Source organism: Theobroma cacao, chromosome 4 (assembly GCF_000208745.1).
Source record: "Theobroma cacao cultivar B97-61/B2 chromosome 4, Criollo_cocoa_genome_V2, whole genome shotgun sequence".
In the NCBI taxonomy this organism is placed as follows: Eukaryota; Viridiplantae; Streptophyta; class Magnoliopsida; order Malvales; family Malvaceae; genus Theobroma; species Theobroma cacao.
Window position 1 is genome coordinate 23,715,435 of NC_030853.1, and position 19,674 is coordinate 23,735,108.

The following is a 19,674-nucleotide window of genomic DNA, read 5'->3' on the forward strand; positions in this document are numbered from 1 at the left end:
TGGGATTCGAATCCAGCTTCTCTAGCAGGAGATATGTTCCTTTACAATTGAATCAAAAGCTGAGGTGGGGTGCATGGATTTGTTTTTTGCCTTTTTAAGTGAACTTACTGTTTTTTGTTATTTAAATTAAAATTTTTGACTTAGCATATTTGTTTTCAGTTAAGAATTCGGTAGAGTAATTTGCCTAGATTTCCATTAAAAAAACGTCATGAGTTAAAGTTGATGGCTCACCATTGTGAATTTAAATCAAGGTGAATTGAATCAGTAATTTTACAATATGACATAATTTTCTTAGGGAATCTAATAAACTCCGCATATGGAATTTCACCTAAATTGTACCCTTTGATTTATCAGCTTGTATTTGGTTTAAATTCTTTACTGCCCTTTTTGCATTTATGCTCCCTGTTTGGCCTAGTTCATTGGTTTGTTCAAAAACAAAGTTAAATGTATTTTAGTTTTTAATGTGATTGACACATCAGTATGCATATTTGCACATGTCATGTTCTTCCAATTGGTTGAATTGAATTGTGTTGATGGCATGTATATGTTATCTTCTTTTTTGTTTACACTCTTATCCACTTATTGGAAGTCCAGTTGTGATGTTAGTTTGGGCATGCTGGGAAGAGGGATAGGATCTCTTGTCAATAGATTTTCTTGTTCAATTTGCATTTTGAATCGCAATGCCTAGACCTGCCTTGGATGTGCCTATGCTATCTAGATATACTCATTTGTTTTTACCAAATTTTTTATTTTCTATAATGTTGTATCTCAGAGAAGTATATTTTTCTACTTGTCGAATACTAAGCTGAGGTTAGAAGATGGAAATTGTTACGAGGGAAAGTGAAAATGCTTTGTCAGGTCCAAGGCCAATGGAGTGGTCTACTGTTCCATATGCTCCTCAAGGACCAGATAGAAATGGAAACAAACGCACATCAAGTCTGGAATCACCAATAATGTTGCTGACGGGGCATCAGAGTGCTATATATACAATGAAGTTCAATCCAACTGGGACTGTTGTTGCATCTGGATCGCATGACAGAGAAATTTTTCTGTGGAATGTCCATGGAGACTGCAAAAACTTCATGGTTCTAAAGGGGCACAAGAATGCAGTTTTGGATCTTCATTGGACCACTGATGGATCCCAGATAATATCAGCTAGCCCTGACAAAACTTTGAGAGCATGGGATGTTGAAACAGGAAAACAAATAAAAAAGATGGCAGAGCACTCTTCTTTTGTGAATTCATGCTGTCCATCACGGAGAGGGCCACCTCTTGTTGTTAGTGGATCTGATGATGGAACTGCTAAACTTTGGGATATGCGTCAGAGAGGTGCCATCCAAACATTTCCTGATAAATACCAAATTACTGCAGTTAGTTTCTCTGATGCCTCAGATAAGATCTTTACAGGTGGTATTGACAATGATGTTAAGCTTTGGGACCTGCGTAAAGGTGAAGTAACCATGACACTTCAAGGTCATCAAGACATGATAACAGGAATGAGTTTGAGTCCTGATGGTTCCTATCTTCTCACCAACGGTATGGATTGTAAACTCTGCATATGGGATATGCGCCCTTATGCGCCACAGAATCGCTGTGTAAAAATTTTGGAAGGGCACCAACACAATTTTGAAAAGAACTTGTTGAAATGTGGCTGGTCACCTGATGGAAGCAAGGTCACAGCTGGTAGTTCAGATAGGATGGTGTACATATGGGATACGACAACTCGACGCATCTTGTATAAGCTTCCTGGCCACGCAGGATCCGTGAATGAAAGTGTCTTCCATCCTAATGAACCTATCATTGGCTCATGCAGTAGCGATAAACAGATTTATCTAGGGGAGATCTGAACTGCGCTGGCATTTGCCACTTGCTTCCAAATTGATAGTTAATGATTGGAAGACTAATCTTGGGAGATTCTTGATGTCCTACGTAGGCCTCGGGAAAGTTGTATTCATTCTCTGTAGTTTTTAAGCTGAACTTGACATCTTTATTGACTGTGTAATACATTTTGTTCAAAATCCTTACATTTACAGATATTGGTAGGGTACGGTCATACAATTAGGGAACTGCAATCATCTATTCAAACAGGGTTTGCAATCTTCCAGCTCCTTTGAGAATTGACTTTGGATTAGGAATACTAAAGGTAAGTTCTGAGCCTTTGATAAACAAAGTTTTGGTCTAAGGTTCTTTCATGGCCTAAATCATATTAGGGAAATTAGACCTTTGAACTCTGCCTTGGCAACTTAAAGACTCCAAAATTAACCTAAGGAGTGTTTATTTCATCGTTATGGATTTTGTTTTTCAAAGCGGCTCGTACTTTATTTTCTCAACGATTTGTGGGTCTCTAGCCTGTTGAGAAGATTTACGTTTTATCCCCAAAATTTTTAAATTATTTGAACCAAGTCCTCGATGTTATTGAACATGGTAGCAATGTGGCCCTCCCGCTAGTTTGATTTGCTAACTAAGAGTCCAAGACAAATGAATATTTACATGTAGGCATTGATTGAACTTAGGGTGTGTTTGATAAACACTTCAAAATTTACAAATGATTTTTTTTTTTTTCAATTTTAAAAACCACTTAATGGAAGATTAACCATTTAGTCTTTACTCTTTAGCTATTATCAATGCAAAATACTTACAAAATCATATTTTTCTTTTACAATGGATTCAATAAAAAAGACTTACTTATCATTTAATTTCAGTAACGTATCAAACAATCTTTATATCATAAATTCAGTATTTAAATTTTTCAAAATTAAAAGTGTTGAATCTTTTTTGAGTTGATCAAACAGAACCTTATTTTAACAGAATAATTAATTGGAATTTTGGTACATCATAGATATTGAATAGTGTACTCTCTATTGACCTTGGGTAACCCAGCTAGCCTTTTTTAGTTCTTTTGTTCTGCTATAAAGAAAAGACAGGTTGTCCCGTGTCTGTTTTCTAATCGTTGTTGAAGCACTTTCTGATTAGCCAAAGAGCCTAAAACTAGCCGTTACAAGCTTTAAATTTTATCTTTTAAATACAAAGCGGCCTCTCTCAACGGTCACTTTTCCAGCTTGCCCACTCGAAAATTCGAACGTTGACTCCAACCTCACCACCTTATATACTCTCCTCCAATAGCTTTCTTTCTACAACAAACCATCAATCTCTTCCGGGAACAAAATTTCAAACCCGAAATTTTGCTTCAAAGGATCATCTCTTTCTTTTTGTTTTCATCTGATTCGATTCCAAGCTCTCTTCAAATGGGTCTCTCAGTTGAGAATTCTGTAACACAATCTCACAGCCGCACCCACAAAATCTTCCTCATCAGCAACTACATCCTCCTGGGAGCAGCCTCGAGTTGCATCTTCCTCACCCTCTCCCTCCGCCTCTTACCTTCCCTCTGCGGCTTCTTCCTTATCCTCCTCCACATCATCACCATAGTCGGCGCCGTCTCCGGCTGCTCCGTGGCCACATCCGGATCAAACAAACGCTACGCGGCTCACATGGTGGCGATGGTGCTGACATCCATATTCCAGGGCTCTGTTTCAGTGCTTATCTTGACCAGAACAACTGATTTCTTGGGCTACTTGAAGTCTTACGTAAGGGAAGAAGATGGGGTTGTGATATTGAAGTTGGCTGGTGGGTTGTGTGTGGCTGTTTTTTGCTTGGAATGGGTGGTGTTGGGGCTTGCTTTTGTGCTGAGGTACTATGCTTTTGTGGAAGGCCATGGGGTTGGTAGTGGCCAATCAAGTCAGAGGAATGGGAAGGTTCAAGATGAGGATTTGAAGAATTGGCCATGGCCTTTCCAAGTTTAGAGACCTTTTGACAACAAAAAACTTTGATTTTGTTGGGGGAATTCCACTTTAGTATTGTAAAATACTTATTGTAATTTCCTATTCTTGTATTGCTTGTTTTATCAGTTTGTGATCAGATTGGTTATTTGTTTTATTAAGTTCAAGAAATTGTTGATTTGTTTGTAATTTCTTGCTTGAGATCAAGTTTGTTGATTTATTTTCATTTTCTTGATGTAAGGGGAAAATGAACTTTTTAAAGAATATTCTATATGATAAATGACTACTCAGTTTGTCAAATAGAATCCCAAAGTAAGGATTTGAGAGGGAAACGAAAAAAAAAAAAATGGTTCAAGTGAAAAATGTGGAATATGAACAATTGAAAATCCAACTCCTCTATATTTTTTTCTATTATAAAAATTTTTTATATAGTTTAGATAAAAAGTGGGTGTTAATGCTATAGTTCAGATAGTCCAAGAATTGGAAATAGTTGTCTCCCATTCCATAATCTCATAAACATGGCTACTACCTCCCAAGGAAAGTGGTAATTGTTGTAGTTAAGAGGGTTCTTGGTTCCATATTTTGCTTGGATATTTAGGAAATTAAAAAGGTTTTAAAATTTAAATTATTTATGCTAACACCAACTAAAATTCTTCCATTCGAATTTCTCTCTCATTTTGGGCAGCAACATAATTAATAAAAACAATAATGCAAGTCCACCTCACAATGTATTCTCACAAATTGCTACTAGTGTAGAAACAAGAGGGAAGCTCACAGGCTTTGTCTCGTTTGCTACTTATAAGATGTGTTAGATACATCTTATACATATTTTTTTAATCTTTATTACTATACATTTATAAATTTTTATTTATTCATAATTAAATATTATTTATTCAATAATATATATGTAAATGATTATTTTTTATTAAACGTATATTTATTTTGTCTAAATTGACTTATTGTGGTAATTCTTATACATTTACGTTAATATCTCAACAATATTTATTTCATTTTTATGATTTTTCACATTCATTTTCAGAATATATGTCAAAATTTTTAAAAAAGTTATTTTCCACTATAATTATTTTTATCCCTATTATTATATATTTATAAATTAATTTCATATTTTCAGTTGTTATTCTAATTTTATTTTATTTTTTATCTTAGAAACTGGTCATTATTCGTTGACCTTACAGTAACATGACCTTGCTGTAAAATTTGTTTTGTTCATGTAGAAATCAAAATGTGCTTTGGTTGGTAAGCTCGGTCAATCGGTTTAATTTATGTTAATGATACGTGGCATTTATCATGATGGATGGCTGTGGAGGAGAGCCAAACAAGGCCGGAGTGTACTTGAAATCATGAAGAGTAAAACTCCTTTACCTTAGACCTTTTACCTTAGACAATCTTTGAATTAGTTATAATTTAACCCATGGTTATGGATTAAATTGTTATGTAAATAATGAAAATGGAATACATAATTTAATATAAATTTTTATGCACCTATTAATTTGAAGAAGTATGGTTAAATAATTTACAATTTATAAAATTTTTTAAAAAATAATTTACAATGTGTGTTGATCTTATATGTTACTCTATCAGTCTTTTTTCTTTATTTTTTTTATTTTGAGATGAACAACAAGGAAATATTTTTTTGATACTTAATTCTTTTCCCATTTTTTGTATTATAAATTTATATTTTATGATTTGTTTACTTTTTTATATTAAAAATTAAATATTTATATATTTTTTGAAAATTACATAATTTTATTACTGAGTCTCATAACTAAAATTACTATGGACTTTATGATTACAATCTGATTCAATAAAATAAAAAATAGCGTAAAAAACCATCGAAACTCCTAGTTACTGAATTTAGAGATGTTCAGGAAATTCAATAAAGTTAATCAAAACACTATCAAGACTAAAAAAAATTCAAATTTTAATATAAAATATATTAAGATTAATTATTTTAATTTTCATGAAAATAAAAAAGAGATAAATATTTATAGACAGAAGTAGTAATTTCTAAATGTAATTTTAATGACTTTGATACATTTTTTAATGTTTTTATTATTTTACTAGGAATACCTATTAACAATTAAAGGCATAACAATAATCATTGTTTTTTTACATGTATTTAAAATGACTTAATTGAACAAGAGAAAACAATTAGTTCCATGTTTGAACCTTGTTTTTCATATTTATTATTGAATTATGGCAGTTCTTATAATGTTTATTTTATTTAACATTTTTTATTATTTAACAACTATACTACTAAATCTTTTGCAAGAAACTCTAAAAGAAATATTCATAGAAATCCAAATAAAATTAAAGGTAAGTTATAACCAATTTTGAGTTGAAAAATTTATCACTCACAATTTATTTTGTCAAAAACTTAATCCATTTTTTTTATCAAAATTAAGTGTTACATTGTTTTGAGCACATCTGACTTACATATATATTATGTAAATGAAATAATAATATTTAAATTATCAATTAATAATATTTTAAATAAATTATAAATTATTAATATTTAAAATATAAAATAAAAATAAATAATCATAATAATATTGAAATTACAAATAAAATAATAATATTTTATAATGTTAATGANATTAATATTTTAAATAAATATAAATTATTGCTATTCAAAAATAAAAAATAAAAATAAATAATCACATATATAATAAATGATATTTTTATCTTTTTATTGTCTATTCTTTTCTTATTTCAAAATTATTTTTACCAATCAGACACTGCAATAAGTCATAATAATTATTCTTACTTTATTTCATTCGTCGTACCAAACTACGTAATAGCTATTATATTTTATTCTCATCTTATTCTATTCCTACATAATAACTTTTCTATTTCATTCCTATTTATTCTGTGAACCAAACATACTGTACAGTGTTTTGTATAATAAAAGAAAGTGATGATTGTAGAAAATATAATTGTTGAGAAGATTACATTGTACTATTTGGTTTGTAAGCACTTTACTGTGAATGTAATGTAAATTAACAAAATTATCGTTATGTATAAAAGATATATAAGTTGAATAAATTTATAATTTTTAATATAAAATTTGATTTTTCAACTTTAAGCAATTAAAATAATAAATAATAATATTAAAAAATAATATAATATTTTTATATTAATTATATATATATTAAAATATATAAATTTACTAAATATTTATTTTTACCTTAAATTTATAAAAATTAATAATAAAAAGCATTATCCAAAATAAAAATCTCTCTAAATAAAAAATTATATCGATAGATCACATTATTTTATGGATAGATATTTTTATCTATAGATAGGTATTCAATTTTAAGCATGCCAATTACAAAGTAATTGACTCTTAGATTTAGGCTTTATAGTTGATTTATTCCTTCAGGCAATATCATTGCCAAGTGTCAAACAAGTAAAGGGGCTTCCTTTATTTCATTACCAAGTGTTAAATAAAAAAGTCCTTTTGAGGCTTTTTATATTTTATTGCCAAGTGTCAAGGTCTTCCTTTAAATATAGTTATAGATGAGCCTTTTGTATTTTTTTATTTAAATAATTTTACCCATGAGCCATTGGGAAATATAAACAATTATCCGGGCTTGCAACACCATTGAGGTTTCTATTTATCATAACTTGCTGAATTTATAGACTTTGTTATTTATGAGGATTATGCTTTCCGATTTTTACTTTAATTATTTTCATATTCAAAAACATTTATTTTTCTAGCAAAAATAGTACAATGTGCATATTTGAAATACTTTATACTATATTAAATGAATAAGGTTGAAGTTCCCTAACAAGATGATCTCACCAAACATACCATTGCTCTAATCATTAGAGCTAAAGACCTTCCATAAGGAAGCCAAAGACATCGAGCTCCTCATGCAACCATAGGCTCCTAAGCATTTCTAAAAGAGAAAGGCATATAAAAGAATTTCAAAAGGACAAATATGATATGCATACATCCAAGTATTCCCGCATTACTTTATAAAAAAGAAATCCTCCATCAAAATATTTATCTACAATAACAAGTTCAAATTATATCCTATACAGCCAACCAAGTTACAAAGACAATATTTAAATTAGAAAACCATAATTGATGAGAATTTAATAATTTCTAAAACCAAGTTTGAAAAAGCAATGACTTCATCAAAACACAATTAAGTCATTGTTTTAGTTAGCCATAATACGCAGTTTGAATAGGATTAACCTGTGAGCAAAGGTTCTCAGTTCTATCTACCGATTCAAGGCACTATGTTTTCCAATTCCTAACAATGCCAACTCTTCTACTCCATGCTTCTTGGGTTTTGATTATCTCATATCTAGATGAAAGAGCTTATGGAACTTGGGATTGGCTAACCCCCACCATAGGAACATTATCCTACTACGGGCTTCAACTTGCCATCAACTAAAGATAATAGTGGATTCTTCTTAAATTATTCGATGCTTTCTTTATGAATATAGCACATGGTGAATCCAAAATTGAAAACTAACGGTAACAATAATTTGTAAGGTATATTATTCAAAACTCTGCCTAATATTGATAGCCATAATGATAGAGAATATGTATAGATATAATAACAAAATATAAGTGTAGATGTCCAATTTTGGTTAACTATTATTTCTTGAAGTATTGTGCTACAAAATAAGAACAAGCGTGGAACAACTATTTCATATGTTATTCTATAGAACAGGAACAAATATGGAACAACTATATTATACGGCGAAGTGAAAGTAACTTAGAACGAGTGGTAGAGGTCATAAGTTATTTTTACATTTGGAATGTTTTAGAGAACTTGACTTGATAGGTCAGATATGAAAATAGTTAAAAAACTTGTTCTTAACATTTTCTTGAAATATATGTGTTTTACCTTTTTTCTTTCTTTCTTTCTTCCAATAGAATGCACGTGGTGCAATATCAAATGTCAACACTCCATTACCCAAAACTAACTCCTACTACCCAACTATATGGACATTTTCTTAATATCCCATAAATTGTTCGTTAACGTGCTCTTCCATAATCAGCATGTTTTCCCATGATTGAACTTCGTATCCAATAAGTCGTTTTTTAACATGCTTTTCCATGGCAAGTACGTTTTTCCATAATTAAATGTATTCTCTCAACTACTTCTACTTATTATAAATATGAGAGCCTTAGAGGTTGGGGGCAAGGAAAAAGAATCATAAACTTAGCAGAAACTATCTTCAAAATTCTCTCAAAGCTCTTCCAATTATTCTCTCTACTCAACCCTTTTCATCTGCCATGCTCCGCCTCTTTCTCCACCTTTCTTATTCCTCACCACCTATCATCAAAACACTTACGCTTTAAGGATTGCTCTAATCTTTCTCTTTGTCACTTCTAATGTATTTTGCTTCACTTATTACAACACGTTCTCTCTCTTTACTAGAAGAACCCTCTACAACAAGAAATAAAAAAACTTGAGAATTAGAAAAAGAAGTTAGGTATTTTAATATCAAATATAGAATTGGTAATTAGATATAGGTTAGACTACAAACAAATTGTTAATCAGTTACTGCACAAATAAAAAAAATGGATAAAAAAGAAGAAAAGAATCTTCATATACTTATAATCAAGTACATTCAAATCAATCATTAGCAGCCAATCTTACAATCCATATTAAGCATGGTGGAATTCAAATCAAAATCAACGACAGGCATCTTGTAGCGGCACAATGGACATGCATTGCTCTCTTTAAGTCATTTTGTTATGTAGCTTGTGTGATAAGCGTGGGAACGTAGCAAGTGTCTGGCTTCTTTCCCCGATTGAAAGATCTTCAAAACACATTGAACACGACTTTACACTCGATTCATCAATCTTTGCCTTCTCCAATCCTTCGATGGTTGTTATGCTGGCACATTTCATCTTTGGACGAACAGGATCATCTAAGACCACTGCAGCGACATCCTCAATAACCTCCTCAAAATCAATTTCGAGTATGACAATATCTTCCATGAAAGCATCATCATGATCAACAAAGACCTCGTCCCCTTCGTTGTCCGAAAACATGCTACCTAATGACATGCATAGAATAGTATGACTTTCCTCTGATCTCAAGCCCAAACAAGGGACTAAAACTTACTCTAGTTCATTAGACATGTTGAAACTTGAAATAGAGAAAACAATGAAAAAAAAAAAAGAGAAAAAATAGTTAGAAGAAAAGAGGCGTTAATTGGAAACTATTATAAATAAATAAATAAGAGGGGTTAAGAAAAAGGCTTTAATTTGAAGCTATTATGGGGCGTTAATTTGAAGCTATTATGTTTAAGTATCTGTAAAAAGGAATTATACAGAACCATTGCTTAATGTTTAAGTAATTTGATAATCATAATGGTAATTTATTGATTTTTTTCTCTAAATTAATTTTTATATTCATTTTTATTTAAATATAAAAGATGTAATTATCCTAACTTTTTTAAATTTTTTTATAATTAAAAACCTATATTCACTCTGCTATAACCTATAAGATACTGAACGTTTCTCTTGTTCCAAATTCAAAGTTCTTTCATTTTAATAAAAGATAATTTAATGAAAAATAAGAAATATACCCCATCCTCCTCCTTCTTCTTCTTTTTTATTTTTCTTTTATAAAATTTTCCTCATTTTGGCCTGTCCCGAAACTGCCCGCTTAAAGCGTCGAAAGGCTACGAAATTTCCACCTTGACTGAGCTAGAGGATACTGACTACATTCATTGAATGCGGACATAATTTTCTTACAATTTTCTTTGGATTTGTAGTTCTAAAATATAAAAAAGTATAATCATTATTTTATCTTGAATAATATAATTAATTATGAAACATTAAAATTATTAAGCTATACAACAAAATTAATCTTAAATTAAATTATACTAGTGTATAATGATGCTTAGAATTCACCGATACTTCAGTAAATGATAAATTGGCTTAATTAGTGAAGTCAATATCTACACTTTAATCCTTAATCCTTTGACAGAAAAGAGATCAAATATTAGTGTGACAACAATTGTAATCATAAATCATTATCATTTCCGAACCAATCACAGTAATTACCTTTTCTGTTCTTTGACTGCTGTTGTTGTGTAATCGTGAGGTGTAAATATATAGGGCAGTGGCAGAATTAGGACGCAACGGAACAAAGTAGAAATATCTGCACAGTCCAACAAAACAACCCAGATACAGAGAAAATGGCTGCAGCTGCTTCTTCTTCTCTTTTCTTCAATCCGTTGACTTCTCCTTTCCTCGACTCCAAGAAGAAGCCGTCCTCTGACCTCTCTCCCGACACTCTTAAACTTGGTTTTTTTGGACCCACCACCAACTCTGCTACTGCTTCTCTGAGATTGAAGAAGCCGGATTATGGGAAGGGATCGTCTTCTGGTTTCTCTGTTGTCTGTAAAGCTGTGTCGGTCAAGCCTGACACTGACATCGAAGGACTTAACATTGCTGACGATGTTACTCAGGTCTCATTCTTATTCTTCATTTATTATTTATTATTGGATTTAGGAAATGGGTTACTTTTCTTTTAACCAAATTTGAAGTTGAATCTTTTGTTTCCATGGAATTTTAAAATGGGTTGGATTTGTTTCTTGGAAAGTTTTTGCTTTGTTGGTTCTTAATTTAAGTACTATATATTAATTGCTCGGATGCAATTTTAGTACTATATATTTATGTGAATTAGAGTTTGAGAATTTGGTAGGAGTTATTGGGATTGTTATTTTTTTTGGGTGTAATTTGTATGGTAAATGGGTTTTATATTTTTCAAATTGTGTTTAATATGAATTTTGTATAATGTTTTTTTGCTTATTTTAATGTAACAGTCTGGTGGTATTGTTGGAGGCAATGTTACTTAAGTGAGAAGAGTTTCATGTTCTCCATAGTGGAGCTATGGGAATTGTGGGATTGCTTGCCTTTGTCTTTAACTTTTAAAGGAGCTCAGTGCTAAAATAGTTTTAACTGGCACCAAGTAAAAAATTAATTTTAATTTTCATATGATTCCAACTTTTTCAATTAAGCGGGTAAACAAATGAAGATAAGAACCTCAAAAGTTGAAAGGCTTATGTGCATTCATGTTGGTAATAGTGTTAGATTAGTATTAAGAGTAGTTCATTTGAAGTTCTTTGTTCCTTTTACCAGGATGTCATTTGTCTGAATGAGTTAAGACTGGTAGTCCTGCATCTAGAAAGATTATTTCTTCAATTTATGTTTAGAAGTAATTCAAATTATCAAGACACGTTGGCAAGGATGATGATCTGAATATATTTTTTGGGTTGTGATTGCTGACATAAACATAAGGGAATTGATGATTTCATATTATTACCAGTCAGGGGGAAGAAAGGGTGTTTTCGATACCGTATGTAATATGCTAGAGGATGAGTAGTTTGATTTGGTTATCTGAAAATATTATGCTGCTTTTTGTCTACTGATGTTTTGTTAATGGTCTTAATTTACTACTTGTCCCCCTTTCACTTTCTTATGTGTAGTGCTGAATGCAGTTGTCTTGTCCTAGTGGTCTCCAGATATGTTGTGACTGGTCAGTCCATCTGATAAAAGTACAGGGCTTGAATCTTGTTTTTAAAATATGAAACCTCTTTTGATTGTGGTATGTGTTATCTTAATGGAGAAAGAAGTGAACTCCTCTGAATCTATTAATCAATGCACCTTCTATCTTCTAGTGCTTTGTATCGTTTTTTATTCTGTTATATTGGTTGTTTTGTAACACAGCTTATTGGGAAAACACCTATGGTGTACTTGAACAATATTGTGAAGGGCTCTGTTGCAAATATTGCTGCCAAGCTTGAGATAATGGAACCATGTTGCAGTGTGAAGGACAGGTATTCAAACTTTTGTAAGCATCTAGTAGCTTGTATGCATGGTTGTTAGGTTTTGTTTCCACTTGGCAAACAACACTTTTGATTAAGGGGACACCCGTCTCAGTTAAGTACTTGAAATCTCAAGATTGCCATTCATTCTTTTGTTGAACCCTCCACTAAAATTTTGATAATTATCACATTGTGCTGCATGCTAGTAAAAGCGTATCTTTTAAGGTGGGCTCAACCTGGCAGCCAGTTCAAAATAACTTTACGTGCATGTAGATAATTAAATTCTTCTCTAGCTAAATTTATTCATAAATGAAGTTAATATCCTGATTAAACTCCCAGAATCTCTTGGGTGAGGCTTAAATGCTGCTACTCTGTTCTGTCATTAAAATTTTTTATTCCCCAAAAAAAAAGAAAAGAACAAATTAATATTATTTTCAATTGGTTTCAGGATAGGTTACAGTATGATAGCTGATGCTGAGCAAAGAGGAGTTATAACACCTGGAAAGGTAATGGAAGGTAGATGGAACTTCTGTCCACATGCAGGGGATTTATAAGAACTAAATTTATAATCAAATTTCCCTTCTTGTACTGTTTTCACTACTTTGGCTTAATCTTGGTATTCGTGGATAATGGTCTTCTTAAATTGGCAAGTTAGGGTTCTCTTTTAGGCATAGGCGCCCTTTTTTATACCAATCTGATACTGTTTCAGCAATCTTTAGCTGAGCATGATGTCTAGAACTGTCACTATAATTATATTCATCAAGCTTTTAGATGTTTATGTCTAATTTTAGGGTCAATCAATTTAGGCAGTCCTGTTACATAAAGAGGGGCCTATATACATACATAACTTAGGGTCATAAACTACATGCTGCATTTTAGTATCACACCAGTTATTAGGCATCTTTTAGGTTTGATCTTTTTGCTCCTGCATGGACTAATGCCCCAGCTTTGTATCTTATTTCTGGTTATTTATCGACTGGTTTCTAGTGTCAAAACCTGTTATGTTTTATCACTAATGGCTTTCCTAGCTCCCTATAGCTGTCCACTAATAAAATAGGGCTTGTACTCCAATTTGACTGGAAAAATGTGATACAGTTCATTTGTTTCTTTTCTTTTTATAATGTATATGCTAACATTTAGGAGAGCATGATTTAACTTACAAAGTCTCTTTCGAGATCATTTTTTAACCTTCATTAGTGTGATACTCATTGTGAGTGTTAACTCTTAGATGTTTTTGAATAAAATTTTGGTACTAATGACATGTTGCTTACTAATTCTTCTTCCATATTTTCAGAGTATTCTTGTGGAACCTACTAGTGGAAATACAGGCATTGGCCTTGCATTCATAGCTGCCTCAAAAGGATATCGGCTCATCTTGACAATGCCAGCATCAATGAGTTTGGAAAGAAGAGTTCTTCTGAAAGCATTTGGAGCTGAGCTTGTTTTAACTGATTCAGCAAAAGGCATGAAGGGAGCAGTTCAAAAAGCAGAAGAGATTTTGAAGAGCACACCCAATGCCTACATGCTTCAACAATTTGACAATCCAGCAAATCCTAAAGTTTGTAGTTACATTTGCCTATTAATACCTTGTTGAATTTATGGGTTTAGATTAAAATTCATGTTTCCTTTTGCAGATACACTATGAGACAACTGGTCCGGAGATCTGGGAAGACAGCAGAGGCAAAGTGGACATTTTTATTGCAGGGATTGGAACTGGTGGAACCATATCTGGAGTTGGTAGGTTCCTCAAAGAAAAAAATCCTAAAATCAAGGTAATCATTCCCCTTTTATCAAATCCTGCAGCATGGCATTTACATCTCATATACCCTTGTGAACATTATTGCATTCAATTTTAGAGAAACATTTTAGAAAATTTATCACCAAAGAAAAGTGAACTTGTAGCGTCTCCTACTAGTTGATTGTCTTGGCAGGAAAAAATCTTTTCAAGAAGGGCTTTGCCTTCTTTTGCGACTGAATCATTGACTGTTTGTATTTTCCTTTGGATATGTCAGGTTATTGGGGTAGAGCCTACAGAGAGCAACATACTTTCCGGTGGAAAGCCTGGTAAGAGGAGATAATTCTGATATAATCATCTTCATGTGTTATTTTTCAGGTATGTGCATCTTATATTAAATGCCCCCCTTCCCCCCGTAAAATACAGGTCCTCACAAGATTCAAGGGATCGGAGCAGGTTTTGTACCTAGGAATTTGGACCAAGATGTGGTTGATGAAGTTATAGAGGTCTGAGTTTTATTTTCCTTCTTCCTGAGTCATTGTTTGTGATTGCTGTAAGTCATTTTTAGCTGGCCTTATTATGAACAAAGCAGTAATTCTGAGCTTTCTTCTATTATTTTTCTCTGCTAGCTTTGGTTTCATAAAGTTTGCTTTTGTTTTAGTTGATAAAGTTTAAATGAAATTTGCCAACAAAGTTTTCTATGCAGTCATTAAAGTCTATTAACCAGTAAGATGGTCAAGTTAATTATTTTTGGGAATTGTTCTACATGTTGGAGCATTTTTCTTTAAAGCTGCATAACTTCTTTATCCATTTAAGTAAGCGGATATGTTAATTCATGCAGCTTCTGGCGAGGTGATGTAGGTGGAGGTATAGGATTTTCACTTTTAATGACTGATCACAGTGTATGAAGTTAAATGCTGTGCAATGCGCATGGTGTTGTATGAAAGAAAATTGTTTAGACCAAAGGCTATGATTTGTATTTTGCTTGATATTTTACTGATAGATTCTTTTCGTGGTCCAGTTCAAGTTTTATTGATCTAAACCACCTGCTTTATTATCAAAGTATTTTACAACATATAATTCAATTTCGTTTGGTTTGGTTTTTTCAGTTCCTATGTTGGTAATTGAAATGGAATGGAGAATATTGGTTTTTAAGATCCATTAAACCTAACTAGATAAAACCGAAAAGAAAAGAAAAGGATAGAAAAGTGGAAATCAATTGGGTCTAGTTGCAGGTTTGGTGTATGACTTTCGTGTCAAGCATGTTTCTCATAAGTCCATGTCTTTCAAGTCAAATTAGAAGCGTAAACCGCATGCTCGATTGCAAGCTCTTAATTGATCATGTACACTTTCTCGTGGCTTTGAATTGACAGATATCCAGTGATGAAGCTGTTGAAACAGCAAAGCAATTAGCACTTCAGGAAGGCTTGTTGGTAAGTTCTTTTTATATAACATTAAAGCAACTTCAAAGTTTGCAGTGAAAGCAAGAAGTGAATGAAGGTCCTTTACAAATTACTTGATAATCATCCCATTGCTCATGCAAGCACTAGGAAGTTAATACAAATTAAAAGAAGTCATTTTTTTCGGTACATATGAGGTCTAAGGGGGAGGGTAGACTCGGACATTGGACCTTAGCCCTCCTAAAGAGTGGTAACAATGGTTAGGCCGACTCTGGGTTGTTGGAAAGAAATCATGTTAAACTACAGAAGGAGAGGTAGAAGAAAAAATAAAGATTACTAATTTAATTAGACTAACCGTTTTCCCTTAAACTTGTTGGTTGGATAGACCATTGGACGGATATTTATCCCTTAAACTTGTTGGTTGGATAGACCATTGGACGGATATTTACAGACAAGTCTGCTTAGTGAGCTTGTTTTTGCTCAAGGAAATGACAAAATCTTTTATACTAACAAGAATGATTAAGTATATTGTATTTGCATCTGGATTTTGTCCGACTTAAGATTAGTGATAGCTGGATGTATGGCGTAAATGGAGTTGGGTCTAACGTGGTTTGTTGCTGCTGTGGCTCAGCTTGATGTCAAAAAGGCCTTTTTCCTTCTTTGCTTGAGTTTGAGCTGAGGCTTATCTAAGCCTGTACAACCTGGTTTGTAACAATTTAGCCTAGCTCAAGCCAGCTTAGTTTGGCTTGCCATTCTAGTAAATTCTTCTGTTTTGGTTCTTTTGTCGTGCTATTCTTCATCATTCTTAGCTTAAGCAGAACAACTTAGCATGAGAAATCTTAACCCCAAAACCAAAAGAATTTCATGCAACATAGCTATGAATGAGAGAATTGATCTGAAAAGAATCACCCTAAATCAAGGAAACAACCTGAAAAACCAATCACGTATTAATTGACGAGGAGAATGACAGTTCAGTCTGTTCTTGAAGGAATCTGACTGTTCCCTTCATTACCCTTCTGGCTTTATCATTTTCGATCTCTATCTCTCACTCCTTTATTCTCGTGTCTATGTTGAATCTCCATCTCCCTTGTTTCTCTGTTAACTGAAAGATGATAAAGTGACAGCTCGGAGAGGTCCTGGAATTCTTAATAAAATCAGTATTTGCTAGATGTGGTTCTGGAGTTATTATTAAAAACTTTTTATTTGCATTACATTACTTTAGTATAGTAAATAAATCAAGCTTTGTATTCACAAGCTTCACCTAAGCCTAAAACAAGTGTAAGGTTACTTGGACTCGGCTCATTAAGAAAACAAGCCTATCTTAGGCTTGAGTTTGCATAAGACTTTTGAAACCCTAAGAAAATATAAGAAAGAGAGAGAAATAAACAAAAAGAGAGCAAAATAAACAGACGGTTGAGTGCACTTTCTCTAATCTCTTGTTCTACATGTGCTATACTACTCCGTCATTGCCAATTTGATTCATTTTACCATGTAATATCAGGTTGGCATATCCTCTGGAGCCGCAGCTGCTGCTGCAATGAAGGTTGGGAAAAGATCTGAGAATGCTGGGAAGCTGATTGCGGTGAGTGATTTTGCATACATTAAGAACTTGAGCTACTGTTTTAAAGGGAGAATACTTGTATTTGGAAATTATAAACATCAAGTATAACTTGGAAGCTAGCTTTGATGTTTGAAGTACTAATATAATTAACAAATTTGTGGAATTACAATTAAAAATTATAATTAACATATTTTATTCTTGCCAAGAAATTGAATGAAGGTTCCAGATCAATTTAGATAGCTATCTAGGACGAAATTAATACTGAACTATACTCTTAAACTTTATGTTTTGCATGTGCGTGGGCTTTTGGAGAGGGCGGTGGGAGGTGGGATGGAAAAAACAAGTTATGGAGGTGTCATAGTCTTTTGAAACTAGGAATGACATACATTAAACAAGTATGTCACACTGAATAACCAGGTGATATTAAAGAATGACTGAAATTAAGATTTGCTGGCAAATTGCCTGGACTTGATCTATTTTTCAGGCACATTAGCAATTATAAAGCTCCAACGATGTATTGCAATTTATCTGGTTGAACTCATGTGAACATCACACCAAAAAAAAAAAAAAAAACTCATTTGGACATTTCCAACCTGAAGCCAAACTGTTGTGTTCTCGTGCTATATCGCCAACCTGCCTAATTTTGCTATTTTATTCCCAAACCTTTCCTCCGACCCACCCAATCCCTCTTCTTTTATTATGTTCATTTCTTGGATGCATGTATCAAACATGCTTGGCTATCTGTGTGTGAGGAACTAATCAAAGCAAAAATGACTTAACTGACGGCTAGTAGTTTTGGCTGTATTCGTAATTGGCTGGCTGACGGTGTATGTCATAGTGGATTCTAAAAGCATGGTTCTCACTCTTTACACTTTCTTTTACTTTTTGACATTAGCAATCAGGAAAACTCTAAAAGCACAGTTCCCACTATTAACACCTTGTCTTACTTTTTGGCATTAGCAATTAGAAAATCAGTTGCATAGGTCATCTCTTACCAAAAACAAATATATATGAATTATCAAGTAATTGTTCGAACAAATATTGAATGCAGTTCTTCTCTTTGGTAGCTACACATCCATTTTCAAACGTGTCTCTTTCTATTGCCAGTCATTCACTTTAGGCAGCATGAAGCAAATATACAAATATATTATCTTTTGTTCCTATTTGGCATATGATATAACTCTTGAGAATTTAAAATACTTTCAGGTTGTCTTTCCAAGCTTTGGCGAGCGATACCTCTCCTCTGTACTTTTCCAGTCTATTCGAGATGAATGTGAGAAAATGCAGCCGGAACCTTAAAGTCTCCTGTATTTTTTGACGAAAGAAAAAATAGTTTTTGCTTCACATAGATTTTGAACCTTTCAGTAATTGTATGTATACCATTGAGAAGGCCTTTGCTTAAAATTCTTAACCTTTGAGTTATGACAGCAGTAAAATTCTTGACTGGAATACTCTTGCAATGTCATAAACAGAGTTGGTCTTTGATATTTGACTGTTATAGAAGTCCTCAAAAATGATGCAGAACACTATAAACAGGGAAGAAAAGGTTGAAAGTTGCTCTTCTTCCTGCTAGTGACAATCCCATCCTGGGTCTTTTCATTGTTTTTTCCTTCCTTCTTTTTTTACTTTTTTAACTGTACTTGGTGATATTTGGGAACCAGAACAACCCTCAAATATGGGAGCCTTAAATATGCTAAGGCTCCTTTTGGTCATCGGTACACTATCACGATGTGATAGGCACGTTTTGGGGCCAACGGTGCCGCACCATGCTGTTCCGCAAAGCGTGCCCGCAGAGCTTGGTGCGGCACGATTTGCGCCCTCCAACCGCACCATAGGTGTTGTATAAGATGTGAGACAAGGGGGCCAGTGGTTCCAGTCGCATTAGATCTTTTCCATTTCTAATTTTATCTCCAATGTTGGTTTTCATTTTCACCCTCCATGCTATAGTTGACTGATGTCCTTGCACACAATTGTCATTTTTTTTCTTCTCTTTTTGTCCTCTACTCCTATTTGCAATCTATAAATAAATTATTATACAAAGATAATTTATTATTTTATAAATTTTCTTAACTTTTTGAATGTCAAATACGATACATAATAATTTTTTACTAATTGTTATATTAAGAATTATGTTAATATAAAATAGTATGTTAATATTTTGAAAACACTTTGACTAGTTATTATATTAAGAATAACGTTAATTAATAAAATATATTAATATTTTTATTAAGAATTTTTCTTAGATTCATAAAAATATCAAATAATTTATCTGTACATTTTAAGCTTAATGTCTTTAATAGTTTTTTTGTTTTTCTTATCATATCTCATCTTACTGTCATTGTTGTTTTTTGTTGAGTACAATTTGATATTGTC

The 19,674-nt window shown here is 32.6% G+C and overlaps 3 protein-coding genes across 3 annotated transcripts; all 3 read left to right on the forward strand.

Moving 5' to 3' along the window:
- LOC18602336 (U5 small nuclear ribonucleoprotein 40 kDa protein) lies at positions 764-2,036 on the forward strand. Its single transcript, XM_018120386.1, has one exon. The coding sequence runs from the start codon at positions 819-821 to the stop codon at positions 1,845-1,847; it is 1,029 nt and encodes a 342-aa protein (XP_017975875.1). The 5' UTR covers positions 764-818; the 3' UTR covers positions 1,848-2,036.
- LOC18602337 lies at positions 3,120-4,053 on the forward strand. Its single transcript, XM_007033659.2, has one exon. The coding sequence runs from the start codon at positions 3,246-3,248 to the stop codon at positions 3,798-3,800; it is 555 nt and encodes a 184-aa protein (XP_007033721.1). The 5' UTR covers positions 3,120-3,245; the 3' UTR covers positions 3,801-4,053.
- LOC18602339 (cysteine synthase, chloroplastic/chromoplastic) lies at positions 10,853-18,905 on the forward strand. Its single transcript, XM_007033661.2, has 10 exons — positions 10,853-11,246; positions 12,508-12,617; positions 13,054-13,111; positions 13,900-14,163; positions 14,240-14,377; positions 14,618-14,669; positions 14,767-14,846; positions 15,714-15,773; positions 17,242-17,322; positions 18,508-18,905. The coding sequence occupies exons 1-10, from the start codon at positions 10,974-10,976 to the stop codon at positions 18,598-18,600; spliced, it is 1,209 nt and encodes a 402-aa protein (XP_007033723.2). The 5' UTR covers positions 10,853-10,973; the 3' UTR covers positions 18,601-18,905.

Coding starts and splice junctions, on each gene's coding strand:
- LOC18602339 (XM_007033661.2), top strand. CDS start 10,974: ATGGCTGCAGCTGCTTCTTCTTCTCTTTTCTTCAATCCGTTGACTTCT. Junction 14,670..14,766: donor ACTTTCCGGTGGAAAGCCTG/GTAAGAGGAGAT, acceptor CGTAAAATACAG/GTCCTCACAAGATTCAAGGG. Junction 15,774..17,241: donor CACTTCAGGAAGGCTTGTTG/GTAAGTTCTTTT, acceptor ATGTAATATCAG/GTTGGCATATCCTCTGGAGC.
- LOC18602336 (XM_018120386.1), top strand. CDS start 819: ATGGAAATTGTTACGAGGGAAAGTGAAAATGCTTTGTCAGGTCCAAGG.
- LOC18602337 (XM_007033659.2), top strand. CDS start 3,246: ATGGGTCTCTCAGTTGAGAATTCTGTAACACAATCTCACAGCCGCACC.